Source organism: Theropithecus gelada, chromosome 7b, assembly GCF_003255815.1.
Source record: "Theropithecus gelada isolate Dixy chromosome 7b, Tgel_1.0, whole genome shotgun sequence".
Taxonomy (NCBI): Eukaryota; Metazoa; Chordata; class Mammalia; order Primates; family Cercopithecidae; genus Theropithecus; species Theropithecus gelada.
Window position 1 is genome coordinate 40,114,785 of NC_037675.1, and position 22,269 is coordinate 40,137,053.

The window sequence follows — 22,269 nt, forward strand, 5'->3', positions numbered from 1 at the left end:
ATGCCTGTAATCCTAGCACTTTGGAAGGCTGAGGCAGAAGGATTGCTTGAGGCCAAGAGGTCAAAACCAACCTGGCCAACATAGTGAAACCTCATCTCTATTTTTTTTAATTTTATAAAAGATAAAGGAAATAATCCTAATTTGTCCGCAGTTTGAAAATAACTGAAAAAAATACCATGTTCATTTAAAATAAAAGCAAGTGCAATAAGCGATGGAATTTAATTTGTAACAGACGGTAGAGAATGCATTTGGTTTTGACACTAAATAGATACCAAATACAACACCTAAATTTCATGCTTGGGTACAACTAGAATCCCTCTCCAAAACACCTTTTCAGCTGTGTCTTTTATACCATTTTTCTAGCAGAGAACTGGGGTACAATCTGATATATAGTATACAATGTTACGAGGCCAAAGTGTTTGGATTTTATTGGGAGGGCAAAAGGAAATGACTGAATCAGACCTATATTCAGAAATAGCACTATTGTTGCAGTGTGGAAAGTGAATTGAAAAGAGGAATAGAGACAAGGAGATTGGAGAAAGTAGGCTAGTTAGGAAGCTATTTCACCAAGCCAGGTGAGATATAATGAAGGCAGAATAACAGTAGGATAGAGAACTGGAAATAGATTACAGAAATATTAGAGAGGTTGAATTTTTACAATGTGGTTACCAAAGATGTTGAGAAGAGTAAGAGTTGAAAATGATTCTTTGGTTTCTGGCCTGAGCTGGACAACTAAGTACACTCATTAGATGCAGTCTCTGAGTCTGGGGATATGAGAGGGAAGTCTATCAAGTGGGGAACTAAACAGAGAAATGTCAGCTCAGTTTTGGAATCTGCCAATAAAAGAATAAATTTATCCTGTTACATCTGTGTACATAGATGATGTCTAAGATCATTTTTAGAGATTATGCCAATAGAAGTAGTAAATTCAAAAATGAATTCCAAAACAGTTCTGGGTAATATACCAAAGCTACTCAGTGCTGCTAATAATTTAGCAAATATTCTTTATCCATCCTACTGTATTAGTCTGTTTTCACACTGCTATAAAGAACTACCTGAGACTGTATAATCTATGGAGAAAAGAGGTTTAATTGACTTACAGTTCCACAGGTTTAACAGGAAGCATGACTGGGAAGCCTCAGGAAACTTAGTCATGGCAGAAGGCGAAGGGGAAGCAAGCACGTCTTACCACGACAGAGCAGGAGAGCGAGCGAGCAAAGGCGGAAGTGCCACACACTTTTAAACGATCGGATCTCACGAGAACTAACTATTACGAGAACAGCAAGGGGAAAATCTGCCCCCGTGATCCAGTCACCTCCCACCAGGCCCCTCCTCCAATTTGACATGAGATTTGGGCAGGGACACAAACCCAAACCATATCATCCACGTTCTTTAAAAGAGTGCTGTGGTCTAAGCGTTTGGGTTCCCTCAAAGTTCCTATGTTGAAACCTAATCTCCAATATGACATTTAAGAGGTGGTGAAACGGGAAAAGTTCCCTTAACCCCCTGGCTGGGTGTACGATGAGGGTGTGGCTCGCTTCTTCAGTTCCCCAATGCTCAAACCTCTAGGGGGAGTATGCAGAAAGGCAGGTGTGGGGCTCCCACCCCACAGCAGTGTTTAGGGGTGAATGTTCACAGCTGAAGCCCCACTGTGTGTTACAGTGTGTTACAGTACGCTCTTTCAGTTTAGGCGTCTGCAGGCGGCTTGTGTCAGGTCAATTAGACCACCTGCCTTATCGCAAGGACAGAGGGCTTTCTGTATCCCAGGGTTTCTTGCCTTGGTGTACCGGGAGAATCGGATCCCACGTGGGCTTGAAGAAGGAGTGCAAGGTTTCATTGAGTGAAAGTTCTCAGCAGATGGATGGGGAACCAGAAGGGAGATGGAGTGGGAAGGTGGTTTTCCCCTGGAGTCAGGCAGCTCAGCAGCCCGGGCCCTCCTTCGGAGCCCCAGCCCAACTCCGTGTCCTTCCACTGGTTGGCCTGTCGGTGTCTACTGGAGTCTCCAGTTGTGCTTTTCTGCCGACCTGCGCCTCTCGACATCCTACTGTTTTTGTGTTCTTCCGCCAAAGTGTTCCTTCTGATGTCCAGCCGCTTGTGTGTGCCCGCTAGGGTCTCTAGGTTGTTAAAAGCACAGGATGGGGGCATGGTAGGCCAGGGTGATCTTGGGAAGTGCAACATTTGGGCAGGAAAACAGAAATGCCTGTCTTCACCTAGGTCTGTGGGCACAGGCCTGGAGGTGAAGCCCTAGCCAAGGACCACGTCCTTCGCTTCCTAGCACTTCTCTGCCTCCCTCCCAGATCAGTGCGGCCTTTAGGAAGTGATTAGAGAATGAGGGGTACACCCTCATGAATGGGATTAGTGCTTTTACAAAAGGTGCCTGTGGAAGCTTGTTCATCTCTCTTCCTTCCACCATGTGAGGACACATAGAAGGTGCCATCTACAAAGCAGAGAGCCATCACCAGACACCAACTCTACTTGATTGTGGACTTCCCAGCCTCCAGAACTGTGAGAAATAAATTTCCATTGGTTGTAAAATACCCAGTCTAAGGTATTTTGTTCTGGCAGCCCAAATAAACTAAGACAGGGCTAAACATTCTTTTCAACAGTCTATGTAAGTAGATAATTTAGAAATAGATAAATTATACACAAAAATGATCCCAGGCGATTGCTTTTAAATGGTAAGCTAAAAGGGTATGATAATGTATTTGTTCATCCTTATCCCTAAATTCAGCTGTAATTGATTTAGAAGTAGAGGGCAGTTTAGGGCTAAGTACCAAGACAAGAAACAATGGCACAACACCATTCTTAAAGGACATAACTTAAGAGAACAGGCAAATTAAACAGGTGTCATCATTACAATGTCTTTCCTCAATTCAAAATATGTGAACTTGGCTGGGTGCACTGGCTCACACCTGTAATCCTAGCACTTTGGGAGGCCGAGGCAGGTGGATCGCTTGAGGTCAGGAGTTCAAGACCAGCCTGGCCAATATGGTGAAACCCTATCTCTACTGAAAATACAAAACTTAGCCGGGCGTGGTGACAGGCGCCTATAATCCCAGTTACTCGGGAAGCTGAGGCAGGAGAATAGCTTGAACCCAGAAGGTGGAGGCTGCAGTAAGCCGAGACTGTGCCACTGCACTCCAGCCTGGGCAACAGAGCAAGACTCTGTCTCAAACAACAACAACAAAAAACTACATGAACCTCTATCTCCCTTTTTAAAAACACACTAGCCTTATGACAAAAATGAGTAACTATTGGGAGTGATAAAAAATACTCTAAGATTGATTGTGGTGATGTGATTACATAACTTCATGAAAATATTCAAAATTATTGATTTGTGTACTTTAAGTAGATGAAGTGTATGATGTGTGAATTATATCTTAAAGTTGTTATTTTTTAAAGGAGTAGCTTTTAAATCTAATGATTTTAAATACTCTAATTTTACATTAGGCTTCTCAGGTTTTACTAGATTTCAAAATAGCCAGAAAAACAGTGAAAAGTATATTTTATTGGCATTTAGGCCTAGCACAGTTCAATTCAAATAAAATATAACAATGCAATTAATTTAAGCTAATTGAAAATAACATATAAACAATTTTTTCTTAAGTTTGTTTTACCATCATATGATTGTGTTCATGCAAGTACAGTCATTAAAACTGTCCTCCTAAGCATATATCATAGCACCACCTTTTATTTGCAGTACTTGATATGTAAATTTCATTGTCAAAACATATCTGGCTTTATCAATGTAAACATATTTGCTACAAGTAAACTTTAAAGGTAAAAGTGAATACCAATGAATAAATCAAAATAGAACTAAGCATCACATGATATAATTAAGCAAACATTATATAATACTGTTATCAATAAGAACCACAACTTAATAAATTTCACAAAAAGGAAGGAAAAACAAAAAGTAATGTGTAAACTGCCAAAGTAGTGTTAAAATACTGAAGGATACAACATAAAATTTACCTCAGAAAAACAAGGGAAAAACAACAAAACCATGCTGTGAAAACTAAATTTGGTTTAGTAGTTACAACAGTCATTTTACTGCAAAGGCTTACTAAAATGCACTCCAACAAAACGATTTATTTTCTATCTCCCTTTTTAAAAAAAACTGTTGTGTTTAGTCACATAGGTTGGATATTTTGTGGAAATTTCACATTTATTGTCAGCTGCGGGATTGTTACCCAAAAAAAACTTTCATCTCTAAACTATCTTTCCAAATAACCAAAAACATTATCATCATGAAAATTACCATTATAAAATCAAATAATTCCTAAACAAATCATAAAAATAAATCTGCCTTACCCTAGTAAGTACAGAAAAAGTGTATACATAACTGCTGAAAATTACAGAAAAATATTCAATGAATAAGCAAAAATGTTCACATTTATCATTACTAATGTTTTTTAGCTTTCTGGCTAAAATTAAGGAACAAGTTTTTAAAAGGTGAGCAAGGAAATTCAGTGCCACTTTGGGTCTGTCTGCATTATACAAATAAATTACATCTGTAGTACAAGGCAGACTCTATTTTTATTAAACATAATTAAGTTATAAAGACCTCAAATTTCTAGAACCAGTTATAACACTGTGGTAAGCAAAATAAATTTGTTCTTATTGCTCTCATTATAATTCCAGCTTAATCTACAAATGTGAATATTTTCCCTATGTTGTCTCAAACCATACTAATACAAAAAATATAGAGCAATATCTGTTGGTTTCCACAGATAAATGGAAAAAGGAAAAAAGGAAATTTGAATATTATTTCATCTTCTTAAGTGTCTTTAACATGTTTAGCACTTCAAGCAGCACTGGACACAGCAAGTTTCTTCAAGTGATCCATAAACACTTGTAAACTAACATCATCTGTAAGAATAGGTGCTCCAGACTCCTAGAGGAAAAAAAGTATTTGTTATGATTAAAACATAGGGTGATACCATGGAATTTATACACAAATGTTTAAAATAGACAAGGAAATCCTTTGAAATAGAACAATGCCTATGCTCCTATTAAATAAAAAGAATCTAACTGGCCTCCGTCCCTGGTTCCTGGGAGGGAGACTCTACATCCTTAGAATTCCCGATAATAGGAGTGTCTTTATTCATAGGCTGATGGGATCACATATGAGTTTATGCTATGAGATGAGATGAATCAGGATGGCGGCTAGTCACCACAAAGACTAACAATGTAATTAGAGGCTTGGGGCTTTAAAAGAAAGCCTGACCTCCAGACCCTTTCTCCCTGGCATTTTAACAGAAATCCCAGCTGGAAGGAAGCAAACTCATAATATCATTTTTAAAATAAACTATGCTTCTCAACTTTTCAGGTCATTTTAATTGATTTCTGCAGGTTCCAAGTAATTAACAAGAGTTAGGGAAAATTCCTATTATCCATTTTAATAAAAACTGTGTTGACAGAATGATCTTGGTAACCCAATCCATTAACAATGAAACTTTACTTCAGCAAAAGAAGGTATTTCTAGAAGATTTTTTATCTGAATTTTATATTTTTCTTCTTATACTCAAGTTCTTCTTAATTATAAATATTCAATGTCTAAAACAGGGAAATTAAGTAATTTCAGCAAATTAATGGCAAATGTGAGACGAGAACTTACAGCTCCTGTGATTCTAGTCTGGCATAGCCACAAACATGCCATGACCTCTCCTGAATAAAGGGAAATCAATTTTATCGTGTTTATTCAAAAGAACTTGAAAGATCTGATAATGAAAGGAGGCAATCCCTTACTGAGATTAAGGACATAGAGTCTGGAGCCAGAATGCCTAGGCTCAAATTCTGGCTCTCCCACTTCCTACCCATATGACTGAAGAAGTTACTTAAACTATGTCTTAGTTTCCCCACGTGTAAAACAAGGATAATAACAGGACCTATCTTACACAGGTTGTTGTAATGATTAAATGAGTTAAATTCTAGAAAGCAAACAGAACAATACCTCATACAGAAAGCAAACAGAACAATACCTCGTACACACAGTAGACATACAACACATTTTAGCTATTTTTATTGGTCCTTCTGTTGAAAAATCTGCAACAATGAAATACTTTTCTTTATTCTATATGCATAGCTAACATAGAGAATTACAAGTCTCAAAACTGTAACCTAAACCAATACAACCTCATGGTTCTTACTTTTTTCTTTCTGTTACTATGTCTGATTTTTTCATTTTACAATGTTTTCCATCTCAAGTCATGCAATCTCAGAGCCATTTCTCCGAGTCAAGACAAAATATGTGGATTTCCTAATTTACATACCACAGAGCTCCTACTTGAAATATAAATACCAATGCTCAATTCAATTTTATAAAAATTAGCAGTTAGCTGATCTCAACTTTTCAAATGGATCCTTTTTCTATTCAAAATATATCCAAGGCTAAGCAGAAAGGTACAAGCTTTACATTATTCAGTATACGAAGCACTACAGCAACAGAGGCCTCCAGCACCGTCACAGAAGTGTTGCAGTGGCGCCCTCTTACGGCCGTTCATGGATAATACTTATCATAGGGTCCTTGATTTCTGACCCTCAAAAAATCCTGTGAGTTATTAGAGTCCATTAATTTTTAGTAAAATGCTTGTTTACTAAGTTATTTCCCTTAAATGCAATCAGCAAATTAACTTAATGATTAAAAATTCAGAATCTGGAGTCAGACAGACCTTGGCTAAAATCTAGACCCTGCCACAGTTTAGCTACATGATCTTGCATAAAATACTTAATCTATATGAGTCTCAATTTCCTCTCATGAAATATAGGATTACTAGTATCCACCTTATAAAAGTTAATTAAATGAGAGTACACTGAAAGCATAGTGACTAAAACGTAGTAGATTCAGTTTATTAGATATGATTATTAAAATGTTAACATCATTACTCATAAAAATCTTAAGAAAGACCTGAGCACTCTTATTTATGCCTGTAATGCCCCTACTTCCAGGCAGTAACAATTACACTTCATAGTTTAAAATAGGTTTCCTTTCCCATGTTAAATATAAGAAGTGACTTTTTTTTCCATTGATAACAGTGAAAACTAATAGCTAATATTTACTGAGTATTACTGTCCATTTCAAGCACCTTTTATTAAACTCTATAGACAAGGAAGTGAAAACAAAGAGAAGTCAAGTAACTTGCAGAGTCTGCATTTTCCATTACCAGCCTTCCACTCTTCCAAGATTAGTCTTCTTTACTTGTTATAACCTCCCCACCTTTTAGAACTTTTGGACCTTGGATTCAATTTATCTATCTATATTACAAAAACTCCTTAACTCCTAACCACCTCCATAGATTTCCAATATTCTAATCTCTGCTCTCTCCTGTCCAGATCTATTGTATTTAATACATGCTATGTTTAAGGTGCTATGGAAAATCAAAAATGAAAATGACAGTTATTGCCTCAAGTAATTAATAATCTAACAGGAGCAATGCCATAAGAAATGGAGGGGGGAAAAGGGACGACAGGACAGGGATATTACACAAATTCAATCATGCAATTGTAGGATGGTGCTATGGTTTGAATATCCGTCCCTTCTAAAACTCATTTTGAAAATCCCCAATGTGGCAGTATAAAGGTGGGGCCTTTACGAGGTGACTGGGTCATAAGGCCCTCATGAAACAATTAAAATCTATTCATGGATTTTCTCAGGCGCGGTGGCTCACACCTGTAATCCCAGCACTCTGGGAGGCCGAAGTGGGCAGATCACGAGGTCGGGAGATCGAGACCATCCTGGCCAACATGGTGAAATCCCGTCTCTACTAAAAATACACAAAAAAATTAGCTGGTATGGTGGTGTGCACCTGTCGTCCCAGCTACTCAGGGGGCTGAGGCAGGAGAATCACTTGAACCCAGAAGGCGGAGGTTACAGTGAGCCAAGATCGCGTCACTGCACTCCAGCCTGGCAACAGAGCAAGACTCCGTCTCAAAACACAAAACAAAACAAAAGAAACAAACGAAAAACATTATGGAAGCATGCTCTAGAAATTTTTAGTAAATAAAATGGGCCCTCACCACTGCTGCAAAAGTCTTCTATTAATCTTCAGTTTATTTTTGTATTCTTTACAACTGTTTTTAATCTTTTCTAGTTTTTTGGTCCTTAACTCCAGCCTTTTTCACTCCTAAATAATCTCATATTATTGAAAAGAAACAGGCAATTATTCAATGTGAGTTTTCACTCCACCTAAAAACCTTTCTGTCTTCACCCTTCTTACCTTTTGCTTTTGCAGAAATAAGTGTCCTGCCTCCTTACCAATGCTTAACCTCCATATAGTGCTTATGATCATATTCTCTCCTGAGGATCTTAAATATCTGTTCTTTTGTGTCTTTCCTATACCGGCTCTTTATGCTTGGTCTCCAAATAAGTTCTGTGCCCTTACTGTAATAACAATCATCTGCCTATCCTACTGCTTATCCTCAGGTTAAATCTGCAAAAGAATCATTCATACTTTCAACCTCCGCTTCTTTGCCACCCACTAATTTCTTATAAATTTGTCTTCTTACTCAACTACCATACTAAAGCCACTTACAGAAGGCCACAAATAACCTATCCATCAAATCCAAGCACCTTTTCTCACTCTGTATCCCCCTTCAACTGTCTGCGGCATGTCTCTTTGTTACCTCCTTCTTCTTCCTTCTATAGAGTCATCTTTTATAACACACTACTTTTCATTCTGCCTCTCTGATAATTCACTAGACACTCCTACTACTTGTACTCCCCTGAAGTTTCTTGTCTCATCTCTCCTTTACCTCTTTACTCTCTCTTTAGACAAGCATTTACTGTGATGACTTTAAGTATCACCTTTCTTGTCCTTGCCCTGACCATCAAACCCAAATTGCCAACAGCCTACTCAACATGGCCATAATCAATATAGTCATCTTATTGTGGCTCAATAAGGCCTTCTAGGTAGTACCTCAAACTCAGTGTCTAAACCAAACAATTTCTCTCCACTCTCTCATTTATTGACACATGTTCTCCTGGTCACTCAGGCTCAAAACCCCAAAATACCCTGTTTCCCCTCACCTATTTTTTAAAAATTCAAGACTACATTAAAGTTGAGAGAGAAGTACAATAAACACCCACATAGCATACCTAAATCCTAAATTAACTGTTAACATTTTGCCACATATGCTTTATGTTTCTACATTACTTTTCCTTTTTTCTTCTTTTTGTTGAATAACTTCTGGAAATTGAAGCCATCATGACATTTTATCCCTAAATACTTCAATATGTATCTCCTAAGATCAAGAAGAATCTCCCACATAACCACACCATTATCACTCTCAAGAAATTTAGTAATTCTGTACTAGTTATCTGATATATGATCTATATTCAAATCTCACAAATCATCCCAATTATATTCTTTATAGCTATTCTCTCTCTCTAATCCAGGATCCAATCAGAATTCAGATTTTGTGCATAGTTGCCATGCCCTGGAATAATTACTTTCCTGCAACTTCTAATCAAATCCTATTGAGTCTACTTTTGAAATATCTCCCAAATCTATTCCTTTCACCATCTTGTCTTTATTCCCTCTCACTTGGATTATTTTCATAAATATACTTTCAATCTACAGATTGCTTCCATTTAATCTTAAGATTCAACTATACTATCTAAGACTCAAATCTGCCCCTCTGTCCACCTTCAATGACTCTCCATTACTTACCAAATAAATATTCAACTTCTCACTCCTCAACCTGACATTCAAGATCCTCCACAATTTAGTTGTACAACACATTTCCGTTTTATGTTCTTCTCGTCAGCTCTACATGTAGTCTTTTATCTTTGCCCATACTATTCTCTACCTAGATTTCCCTTCCTCATGCAATTTCCAATTACCAAAATAACCATTCTTTAAATGAAATGTTTCTTTTTTCTGAGCTCTTTTCTGATTACATACCCTCTTCCTGCTACCACCATGTGACCTCCTTCCATCTTCCTCTTCTAACCTTTTAATACTTGATAGCTTTCTAACGACAAATATCCCATTCTGCCTTGTCATTTACTTAGTTATGTATCTTATCTCTAATATTAGACTACAAGCTCTTCAAAGGCATGGTTAATAACTGCACCCTAAAGAGCCAATACAAAGTCCTAAACATACTGGACACTCAATAAATGTTGATATATTATACCAAGAGGTTAATACTTTTTTTTTTTTTAAGAGATGGAGTCTTGCTATGTTGCCCAGGTTGGTCTCAAACTCCTGGCCTCAAGTGATCCTCCTGCCTCAGCCTCTCGAGCAGCTGGGATTGCAGGCATAAGCCACCACACCCAGCAGGACTTTTACCAAATTAAACTATACCAATAATGATTTGCAGGGTTCCTGCCCCTCCTGCTCAACTATGATTCCTGGCCTCTCTTGGCTTATTGTAGCCTTTTGTGGTTCACAACCTAGCATTAAACTTGAGTCACCACTTCCTGTCTTATACACTTTATTGCTTTCTGTCTCAAGGGTATAGTGCTAAACTTGGAGTCTATTTGATAGGATCACCTTTTTTCTATGGTGTCACCAAATATTAATTCTGTTTTCTACTCTCATTTTTACATTACTTTTCCAACAGAAATCATTACTAAATACACAGGAAAAAAAATGTAGCTTTCACTAAAATAATAAACAATAAATACACAAAGAAATAATTTCCAAGACCTGCTATTTAAACTTACCTGCCCCCAGGCATACATATTATTATGAGTCTGTGAAGGGTTGACTTTTGAAAGGAGGAAACGGGCCTTAAAAGCAAAGAAGAAATAACATTATCCACAGAAAATTTCAGTCAATATCAGCTGAATAATTATATCATGCAAAATCAATTTTATTTAGTACGTGTTGGTAAAATTAATTTTATTAAATTAATTTTTAAAATATTAAACTTTGAAATGTATAGGTCACTATGTGTTACAAATAAACAATAAATGCACCTCTTCTCTCCAAATCATACATCCAAAATAACAAATACATTGTTGAATCCAAAACTCAGCATATAAAAATTATGTGTGCAACAATTATGACAAGGTTAGTGTGAAATTATGAAATAGTCAGAAGTTCAAAATCCCAAAAAATGATAAAAATAAAAGCCACAAAAATCTGTGTGTTCTTTTGTTTAAAATAATGACCCTTATACTTTCTTAAACCACAGGTGATTCTATGAGACAAGTTATCCAACATTTCATCCTTCTACCCACTATGGCTTATCATCATGAAAATAATAACCAGAGTAAAAGAGGAAAATGGTAATACACATAGTGAGATGTCAATGAAAGAACCAGTAAGATTTTTAATTCATAATGGAAGGACATAGAAACATCTTTTGAAGTTTAGTATCATACAAAATCTTTTTGTACTCTCTAAGGAATCAGTTTAACCTAACAGTGAAGAGCACTGGCCCTGGAGTACTGGACTCAAATCCCACTCCTGCATTTACTGTGTTTCCTTGGCCATAAGTAACCTAGATCTCAGTTTTATTGTCTGTTAAATGAAAATAACACTAGAATTCTTATGAGGATCAAATGAGATAAGGCATGCAGAAGTACTTTGCAAATTCTCAATAAGAAATAACTCATGTAAATACAGTAAAACTAATAACAATTATCATTTCTGAGTAATAGTTATTGATATTTGCTACCTATTTTATAATACCATACTAGGCATTAGGGAATACAAAGCATAGTCCCTGCCTTCAAAGAGCAAGTAAAACAAATGAATAACAACTTACAATTAATTTATTACAACTCTTTTAAGAATTACAAAAGAGAAGTAAGAAGTATTTTATGAGAGTATGTTAAGAAACCTAACTTAGCCTTCTGAAGGTCTCAAAGCAACTGTGTATGTATGTACATGTATCTAATGTATATGTATCCTCATAATCCTAAAAACCACAAAACCTTTTCATAATACCACAGTGTTTTCCTATTACATAAAATTTTATTTTCTAGAAAACTGGAATAATGGAATGAAGACAATGAAAAAATGTAAGTTACCACAAATGTCATATTCATAGACTTTAAGAGTAAATAAACAGCTTTAAGAAAAGTATATTATCGGCCGGGCGCGGTGACTCAAGCCTGTAATCCCAGCACTTTGGGAGGCCGAGGCGGGTGGATCACAAGGTCAGGAGATCGAGACTATCCTGGCTAACATGGTGAAACCCCGTCTCTACTAAAAATACAAAAAACTAGCCGGGCGCGGTAGCGGGCGCCTGTAGTCCCAGCTACTTGGGAGGCTGAGGCGGGAGAATGGCGTGAACCCAGGAGGCGGAGCTTGCAGTGAGCTGAGATCGCGCCACTGCACTCCAGCCTGGGAGACACAGTGAGACTCCGTCTCAAAAAAAAAAAAAAAAAAAAAAAGAAAAGTATATTATTTTCCAAGCTGCTCACATCTTCTTGTTCAACCAAAGCTAGTATATCACCACAATGCCATCCTGGCCCTGTTCAGGAAGCTAGGCTAGAGACAGGAGATGATGGAAACTGCCAAGTTTAGGCAACTAGTCGATAATCTTACTGCTTTGCTCTCAAAAGCTAAAGCAAAAAGTAAGCACTAATACCTTCCCCTCCTATCTCCTTACCTTTCTGTCCACTTTATGAAGCAATCTATTAAAATCAGAAGGCAAGGAGGTACACCTCACTGCAAACCTAACAACAAACAAACACACAAATTAACACTACTTACCTGGCTGCCTCCATGTTCAGTGTCAATGTATCTTGGCATTGGAAATCTGGAGTGAAGAATTTCCTGTGCATCATCCACTGGGGCTTGCAGAAGGTGGCGGAAATTTTCATATTCAGGCATGTCCTGGTATCCTGACTTCCGCCACTGTGCTATGGTCTAATTTTAAAACAATTAAAGAAATTACTTTAAATTTCTTGCCCATCCAAAAATCTTGAGGTTTTTCCAAAGACAGTAATCTTTAGAAACTAAGAAAATTATAGACCATTATTTCATTTACCTCAATTTTTTTAAAGTTAAAAACATTAATTTCAGTAGAGAAAATATTCTTAATAAATATAAAATTAGAATATTTCTTCTCCTTTAAAAGTAAAATGAAAGAATACTTAGGTAAGTCAGAAAATTTTTAAAACACTATGCTTACCAAATGAATGTTAGTTAAAAGCTATCTACCTAAGCTTATGATGCGTGAAAGCAATTGAATCAATCCATTTATTAAGGTAAGTAGCTCTAAAAACCATGTAACTAAATTATCTAAAATCTTATACCTGGTTTATTTTCTAAGTTAGCTGAATCAGTCAACACATTCTTCTATAGCTTTATACCTCTGTATAAAACAATCATGTGCATTTCTGATTTCTCCTTTAACAAGCTACTTGAAAAAGTAAAAATCACCATAAAAGAAACAAAAAGCAAAAAAAAAAAAGCTCTGTCAGTATTACAGGTTTTTTTATTTTTTAACAGAGGCAACGAAGTTAAAACAGGTATTATTCTTAACAAGTAAAGGGCATTAGAAACTGGTATCAACTAAAAATAATTTACAATAATAATAATAATTAAATCTTTTAAAAGTCCTGGGTAGGTCAGGCATGATGGCTCACGCCTGTAATCCCAGTACTTTGGGAGGCTGAGGCGGGTGGAACACCTGAGGTCAGGAGTTCAAAACCAGCCTGGCCAACATAGTGAAAACCTGTCTCTACTAAAAGTGCAAAAATTATCTGGGCATGGTGGTGTGCGCCTGTAGTCCCAGCTACCCAGGAAGCTGAGGCAGGAGAATCACTGGAACCCAGGAGGCAGAGGCTGCAGTGAGCCAAGATAGCGCCACTGCACTCCAGCCTGGGTGAAAGAGCAAGACTCAGTCTCAAAAAAAAAAAAAAAGTCCTGGGTAGTACTATTTAAAAGAATATTTTGAGCAATGTCTTTATTATTACAGTACAAATCTTTTTAAAAATTTTTTTTGTAGAGAGGGGATCTCACTATGATGCCCAGGTTAGTCCTGAACTCCTGGGCTCAAGTAATCCTCCTGCCTTGGCCTCCCAAAGGGCTGGAATAAGAGGCATGAGCCACCACACCCAGCCACAGTGCAAATCTAAAATCATTTACAATTAAAGCAACTGAAAAAATTAATCTACAGAAGTTACTAAAATATTAGACTATAAGTTTGAGAGCAGATCTGTGAAAAAAGAACATCTATATCTTCCAAAGCATCCAAAGGAAGCACTTAACAATTGGCTGAATGAATAACTGAAGGAATGAATCAAGGTCTGCTAAATACCTGGATTAAAGCTTAATAGCTACTAAAATCTTCTGCTCTCTGTAATCATTTACCATTCCGATTAAGTGAAGTTACAAATTTTAATTCATGTATGCTTTAAGTGAGTTTTCAAGATCATGTAGAACACTTAATAATAACTTATAACGATTGCATAACATAAAAGGAAAGCCTGCCCACTGACGAAGACTGACCTTTCCCCTCTTAATGTTTTCAGGTAAAAGCCAAAAGCGCCCTTTGTCTATGTACAGTCAGTGTTCTTACTTTCACAACACTATGCTTTGTGCAAAATCCAATCGTGTGTGGATGAATGAATAAAAAAATCACATGTGGATAAATTGCAATTGAAGCCTAAAACCTTATAGTAGGCAGAACAATATTTTATATATACTTCATAAAAATGGAAATCAAAGTTTATCATAGATGAAACACTAGCCATACAATAAGAGGGAAGAAAACTTTTCTAAGTAAAAAGACTTCACATGCATAGCTTTAAACGCTATTGAAATCTTACCTCACCATGATAAATCAAAATCTGGAAGAATGTGTCCATGAGAAGAATACGATCTGCAAGAATGCTACTGCTATCAAGAAGAACCGGCTAACATAAAGAAAACAATGAGAAATGAGGAAAAAGGAAAAACAAACTACTTAACAGTATAAAATAGATGTTTCCAGGTTATTTTCCAAGTTTCCTTTTTCTTTTTTTTTTTTTTCTTTTGTAGACAGGGTCTTACTCTGTCACCTAGGCTGGTGTGCAGTGGCATGATCTCAGCTCACTGCAGCCTCAAACTCCCAGGCTCCAGCAATCCTCCCACCTCAGACCCCCGAGTAGCTGGGACTACAGGTGTGTAACACCACATCCAGCTAACTTTTTCATTTTTTTTTGTAGAGACAGGGTCTCACTGTGCTTCCTAGGCTGGTCTCAAATTCCTGAACTCAAGTGATCCTCCTGCCTCAGCCTCCCAAAGGCTGAGATTATAGGCTCACCACTAAATTTGAAATTTAGGCCACTACACATGGCCTAAATTTCAAATTTATATTTTATTACTTAACATCTCTTGCTATTATGAATTCTTACAGTGTACTTTAATTTTTTAAGGAATCTCTTTAATCTGAGGTAAAAAACAATTTAAAAATAGAGTAAAGTCAAGAAGAATTCAAGGATAACTCCTAAGCCTAATGGGGAAAGGCCTGGGATAGAGCAAATTTGGAGCACATGGGAAAATAGTTCTGCATATGAAATGAAAGGGAGTAGTCTGAACTGATGACGTAAATTTAGGTCTCACATGCACAAAGATGGTAATTAAAGCAATGGGATTAGACTACATCACTGAGAGAGAAGGAAGACAGGGAAAGCCAGAAGATTGATCCCTTAAGCATGTCAACACTTAGAAGTCTGAAAGGGAAAAGCTAGGACAAGACTGAGAAGGAACGGTGAGCGAGTAAGAGGAAAACCAGGAAGGTATAGTAGGTGTCACAGAAGCCTAGGGCAAAAGGTTTTCAAGGACTGAGTACTAGTGAGGACTAGGTAAATACTGTTGAGAGCTCTGGTGAGATGTAGGACATTGGTGATCTTTAAAGGGGCCATTTCAATATAATGTTAGGGATAAAAGTCTTACTTATATAGGTTGAGAAGACAATGTGAGGTGAGAAAGTATAAACAACAAGTAACTTTTTTGAGTTCAACTCTCACCAGGAGCAGAGAAATGGGGTGGTAGTTATAGAAAGCATGGGTCATGGTGGGTGGGTTTTGTCCGTTTTTTGTAAACATGAGTGTTGTTATGGTTTCTATGTTATTTAATAAGAATGATCCAGATGGACAGAAAGTAATGATATAGGACAGAAAGAAGATAACTCCAAAAGCAAACCCCTAAGAAAATGAAGCTGATAGGATTCATGGATTAAATGAAAAGGTTGAAATTTAATGGGAGAAGGCACTAGGGATAGTGGGATTCCAATTTTCTTCTAAACACTATTCTACATTTTTCAGATGTCTACAATGTATGTGTATTACTCAGAAGAAAAAAAAAGGTATTTCTAAAACATTCCTGATTCAAAGAATATGAGGCCAAAATAGATACAGCTAAACCAACATATTAAAAGTATATATTTTCCTAGAAAAACAGAAACTATTTGACAAATTACAAAAAAATTATTGTAACGAAATAAAACATTTTGCCCACTATTTTATAAAACCATGAATAATAGTATCATGAGGGATCATTAATCAATAGATATTTTAAATATTCTCTTTATATTGACCTTACTAAAGTATTTTCAAATACAGTAACTACATACTTTCAAGTAGTAAAACAGATCATTTTAACTATAGAATGGAAAAATCGTTCATTTGGTAACAGTTTAAAATAAGTGGAACAGTTTGCTAAGAAGGTTAAATGGATAACTTTATCAATCTTCTAAGCATATGTCTTTATAGTCAACTATTTTTTATGTTCTCAAAAAAACAAAGGAAAATGAGATTAAAACAAGAGACTTTGTTTAGACAGAATGTCATAACTGTCATAGACACTAAATTCTGGAATAAGCTACGGTCTACAGAATCATAATCACTTCTGGACATGGTTAAAGACACAAAGAATAATCATATGCTTTGGAGGATTTGATCAACCAAATGGCTGGACAAAATGATCTAAAAGTCTCTTCCATCTCATTTAAAAAAAAAGAATTTTTAACAATCTTCTAATACAGCCTGCGTGGTATCTAGCATATAGTAAACATTCATAAATATTTTAAGTGAATATATGAATAGGTTGAGATTTCCATTCATTTAAATTCTTATATTTAGTAACTATATCTATTTTTTCAGTTGTTTTCACTTTTTTTAATGCCACACACTGCAATAACAAGACCAATCTATTTTTTTCTGTCCCTCTTACCTCTGGGGGTCCACTAAAAGAATATGCATACAGGATAGGCTGAATCATAATTAGAGACTGGGTCAGATCCTGACGCATAAAATGGTGACGATAATATGAACTCTCATCAGGACTATTGTTAAAAACTTGCAGGAAAGAAGATCTTCTTAAATGAAACATAAACTGTAAGATAAACATGTGAGATAGTTGTTACTGATTTTAATATTACAACAGGTGTTTACTATTAGCAAAAACATTTGATTACAAACTATTAACAACATAACAAAACATGTTATTACAAGAATTTATATCCCTCAGAAAGGAATCCTATTCACGAAATTTATCAGTAGCCTAAAAATAAAATTCTGACCGGGCGCAGTGGCTCATGCCTGTAATCCCAGCACTTTGGGAGGCCAAGGCAGGTGGATCACCTGAGGTCGGGAGTTCGAGACCAGCCTGACCAACATGGAGCAACCCCATCTCTCCTAAAAATAGAAAAAATTAGCTGGGCGTCGTGACGCATGCTTGTAATCCCAGGTACTCAAGAGGCTGAGGCAGGAGAACTGCTTGAACCCAGGAGGTGGAGGTTGCAGTGAGCCGAGATTGTGCCATTGCACTCCAGCCTAGGCAACATGAGCAAAACTCCATCTCAAAAATAAATAAATAAATAAATAAATAAATAAATAAATAAATAAATAAATAAAATTCTACAAGAAAAAAATTAAAGTAAGAAAGAAAAAAAAATTTTAAGTTAAAGTAAGAAAAGGATGGCTGGGCATGGCGGCTCACACCTGTAATCCCAACACTCTGGGATGGCTTGAGGCCCAGGAGTTGGAGACCAGTTTAGGCAGCATAACAAGACCTTGTCTGTATTTAAAAAAAAAAAATAAAAAGACAAAAACCCCTTGCTCAAATCTAAGTTATTCAGAGGCTGGTGCCAGGTAGTAAACCATGACCATTCTTTGTTTTTAATCCTCCCCCCCGACCATATCTTTGGGCTTTTTCATTACTACTCATTACCAACACCAAAAGATTCTAAGAAGATATAAAAATAAACCACAAATTTTCTACTTATAAATGGCTGATATGATTTGACTGTGTCCCCACCCAAATCTCACGTTGAATTGTCAATTCAAGTTTACTTGTCAAGGCAGGGCCAGGTGGAGAGAACTGAATCATGTCGGGGGACAGTTTCCCCCATACTGTTCTCGTGGTAGTAAGTCTCAGGAGATCTGATGGTTTTATAAATGGGAGTTCCCCTGCACATGCTCTCTTGCCTGCTGCATTGTTAAGATGTGTCTTGCTTCCCCTTAGCTTTCCGCCATGACTGTGAGTCCTCCCCAGCCATGTGGAACTGTGAGTCAATTAAACCTCTTGGCCAGGCATGGTGGCTCACGCTTGTAATCCTAGCACTCTGGGAGACTGAGGCAGGTGGATCACCTGAGGTTGGCAGTTCAAGACCAGCCTGGCCAACATGGTGAAACCCCATCTCTACTAAAATTACAAAAAAAGATTAGCCAGATGTGGTGGCACGCGCCTGTAACCCAGCTACTCGGGAGACTGAGGCACAAGAATTGCTTGAACTAGGGAGGCAGAGGCTGCAGTGAGCTGAGATGGCGTCACTGCACTCCAGCCTGGGTGACAGAGTGAGACTCTGTCTCAAAAATAAATAAATAAATAAATAAATAAATAAACAAACCTCTTTCCTTTATAAATTACCCAGTCCCAGGTATGTCTATTAGCAGCATGAGAACTAATACAATGACTTAAAAATTGTACTGGGAAGGGTCTACACTGATATAACACACACACACACACACACACACCCCCATATAATTTCTTAATATTTAACGTTTTCCCTATACCTAAGAAACATTCTCCAGATTTTGTTTCACTGCTTCTTTCTCCTTTCACTTTCTTCCCCTCCACCTACTCCTCACATGAAAGAAATCAAAGAGTCTGAGTTAGACCTGAATAATGGATAGCTACATTGGGTCTTTGATAAAACTGATTAAGATCAGCCAGAAAGTATTCCCACTTGTCTTTAGACACTTCTCTTAAATTCCTCCAACCCTCAGGTCCCAAGTGCCTATATGTTGCTCCTGTCTGGGACTCATTCAACAGTTTTCTCCCAACATGTCACTCACTGAAATTCTCATTCCTATTCTGTTTTCAGGATCTACAATTCATTGAGAGGCTCTTGCATCCCTTACTACTTCAGTCATTCCTGTTTACTCTCAGAAATGACTAATTGGCAAATGTTAGGTAATATTTTGGGGATGAAGACTTCCCTTAAATTTGGTCTATGCCATCTTTTAGAAGACTATCAGACTTTGAAAACCCAAGACAAAAGGTATTCCAGGGTCCCCTGCTTCCTATTTCCAGGAAAGGGAGAAAGATGGAAATGTCCAGATCTCACTGAAGATCTAAAAGCCCAACAAGAAGGCTTGAGGCAGGGACAGAAGAGAAAGAAAGGAAAGTGTGGAGATACTTAGTCAAATACTTAGGCTAATGTCCTCAATCATTTTCCTATTAGTTTCTACTACAAAAATGACAAAACAAAGAATTTTACATGCCTTAAGACAAGCAGACCTTGCCTTTTCCTGATTCTCCAAAATCTCGCCAGAGGTTTTAGGGAAGTCTCCCCTCTATAAGCATGGAGTTTCTGGGTTATAGATTAATCAACAATAAAGGATCCTCAAAATAAAAAAACAAAAAACAGAGCAGCTCTGAAAAAGAAAGCTGATGCTTTAAACAAAGTTCTCATGGGCAAAAATATGAATTTCCACATCTCAATATTAATCATCCTTCCAAGTTAAGCTAAAAGGCCACCTCCTCCTTCAAAAGATATATAAAATCATCCATTTAGAAGGATTCCTTTAAGTTTCCTTTAAATTCTATATATCTCTCATAGCATTTCTCAGTTTCTGTTCTGTGCTGTTTATGTGTATTTCACATCTCGCCCTTTAGACTAAAAGCTCCTTGTAAGAGGGATCCATCTCAGTCACCTGTATCCTCCTAAAGTTCCTTGCACATAGTACTGTGAACACAGAGACTTAAAAATATCTATCAAATCAACAGGAGGATGGAGGGATAGATTCCACTGCTCCAGGTGGAAAACATTCTGTAAGGTAAATCAAATTAGTTTCTTTTCTATTTATCTAGTCTGGCCCCATAAAATTGTTCTCAGGTGTGATACTATACTGCAAGACTAGCTAACTGGTACAATAACCTCAGATGAAGTCCTTCTGGTACCACTATAATTAGGTCCCCTTATGTCAAATGGAAAACTAACCAGCCTGACACCTAATTCTGTCCACTGCAGGGTTCCAGTGTAAGTCTCTATTCACCACAAATAAATGACTATTTGCAAGGCCAATATAAAAATACTATATACTTTTCACCAACTACTCACAACACAATATTAATTTCTTAGCTATCCCAAACTTATCTAATGAAAAGAATAACCCAATAAAATAGGTACTATAAAAAGAGCAATAAAAAAGGAAAAATGAGGCTCAATGCTACTGGCCGCACAAGAAAAGAATATGGGTCTGGCTGGGTGTGGCAATCTTAGCACTCTGGGAGGCCAAGACAGAAGGACTTCTTGAGGCTAAGAGTTCAAGACGAGGCTGAGCAACATAGCAGGAAACCATCCCTACCAAAAAAAATACACACCTGTAGTCCTGGCTACTCAGGAGGCTGACTAAGCCCGGAGTTCCAGGTTACAGTGAGCTATGATGGAGCCACTACACTTCAGCTTGGGTGACACAGTGAGAGCCTGTCTCTAAAAAAGAAAAAAAAAAGAAAAGAATACGAATCTTTTACCTACTTACCTGTGGATAAAGGGAGAAAGTTTCTGAAAATCTGAAGGAACTTGGGTCATCTTTATGATATTCTCCAAATTTCTGACACTAAATAAAATAAAATGTGTTAGTAATTTATTTCCTGGAATAAAAGCTAACACTGTTGCCTATAAATATTCTATTTACAAGAAGTTACCAATCATCAGGAAGCAGATACTTGATAAAGGATAAAATTATAGTATTACTTATAGACTTACCAAGAGACAAAACCAAATAAAAAACATTAAATTTCAGAAACAAATACCACATTGCCCCAATGTAATTAATAACTCACCTTAAAATATTTGGATATTTTTTAACTAAGTATCTCTCACAACAAATAAAGAGCTCTTAGATAACAACAAAAAAGCTCAACATGTGCCCTGAAACACCAAAAAGGCTGGCACAGTGACTGACGCCTGTAATTCCAGCACTTTGGGAAGCCAAGGCAGGAGGACCGTTTGTGCCTAGGAGTTCAAGACCAGCCTGAACAAAATAGCAAGACCTCCATCTCTATTTAAAAAAAAAAAAAAAAAAAAAAATTTGGCGAGGCACAGTGGCTCACACCTGTAATCCCAGCACTTTGGGTGGCCGAGGCAGGAGGATCACAAGGTCAGGAGTTTAAGACCAGCCTGGCCAACATGGTGAAACCCTGTCTCTACTAAAAATACAAAAATAAGCCAGGCATAGTGGTGCACGGCTGTAATCCCAGCTACTTGGGAGGCTGAGGCAAGAGAATTGCTTGAATCCGGCAGGCAGAAGTTGCAGTGAGCCAAGATCGCGCCACTGGACTCCAGCCTGGGTGTCAGAGCAAGATTCTATCTAAAAAAAAAAAAAAAGTTTTGAGCCAGGTGTACTGACTCATGCCTATAATCTGAGCACTTTGGGAGGCCAACGCAGGAGGATCACTTGAGCCCAGGAGTTTGAGACCATCTTGGGCAACACAGTGAGATACTGTCTCTACAAAAAATTTTAAAAATTAGCCAGGCATGGTTGCACGTGACTATAGTCCCAGCTACTCAAGAGGCTGTGGTAGAAGGATTGCTTGAGCCTAGGTGGTTGAGGCTACTCTGTAAGCCGTGATCATGCCAATGCAAGCCAGCCTGGGAAACAGAGCAAGATCCTGTCTCGAAAAAGAAAAAAATAGTTTTTTTGAACACCTGTAAAATGCTCTAGTATCAACTACTTCAGTCATGAGGAGCAGTCCTTATTTACAACCCAACCAAAACACTGATACCAATGGGAAACAGACTGAAGCATAAAGAAGGTATATCCAAGACCCACTATTTGAGTTATTCAGAAGTAATAAAACTGGGCAGATA

The 22,269-nt window shown here is 37.3% G+C and overlaps 1 protein-coding gene across 4 annotated transcripts in view; it reads right to left on the bottom strand.

The window, feature by feature from the left end:
* Window positions 1-3,488: 3,488 nt before the first annotated feature.
* The window catches only part of SEC23A (Sec23 homolog A, coat complex II component), a 72,404-nt gene continuing 53,623 nt past the window's right edge, over window positions 3,489-22,269 (bottom strand). For 2 of the 4 annotated variants that reach the window (XM_025391495.1, XM_025391498.1), the window contains 7 exons: window positions 20,939-21,016; window positions 19,679-19,750; window positions 17,124-17,285; window positions 14,738-14,824; window positions 12,675-12,830; window positions 10,673-10,738; window positions 4,419-4,897 (listed from right to left, as the gene is read on the bottom strand). In XM_025391495.1, the coding sequence (XP_025247280.1) occupies window positions 4,808-4,897; window positions 10,673-10,738; window positions 12,675-12,830; window positions 14,738-14,824; window positions 17,124-17,285; window positions 19,679-19,750; window positions 20,939-21,016 (711 nt within the window). In that variant the 3' untranslated portion in view covers window positions 4,419-4,807. Of the gene's footprint in view, window positions 4,898-10,672; window positions 10,739-12,674; window positions 12,831-14,737; window positions 14,825-17,123; window positions 17,286-19,678; window positions 19,751-20,938; window positions 21,017-22,269 lie in introns of all 4 variants that reach the window. The other 2 variants (XM_025391497.1, XM_025391496.1) reach the window with 1 other exon arrangement.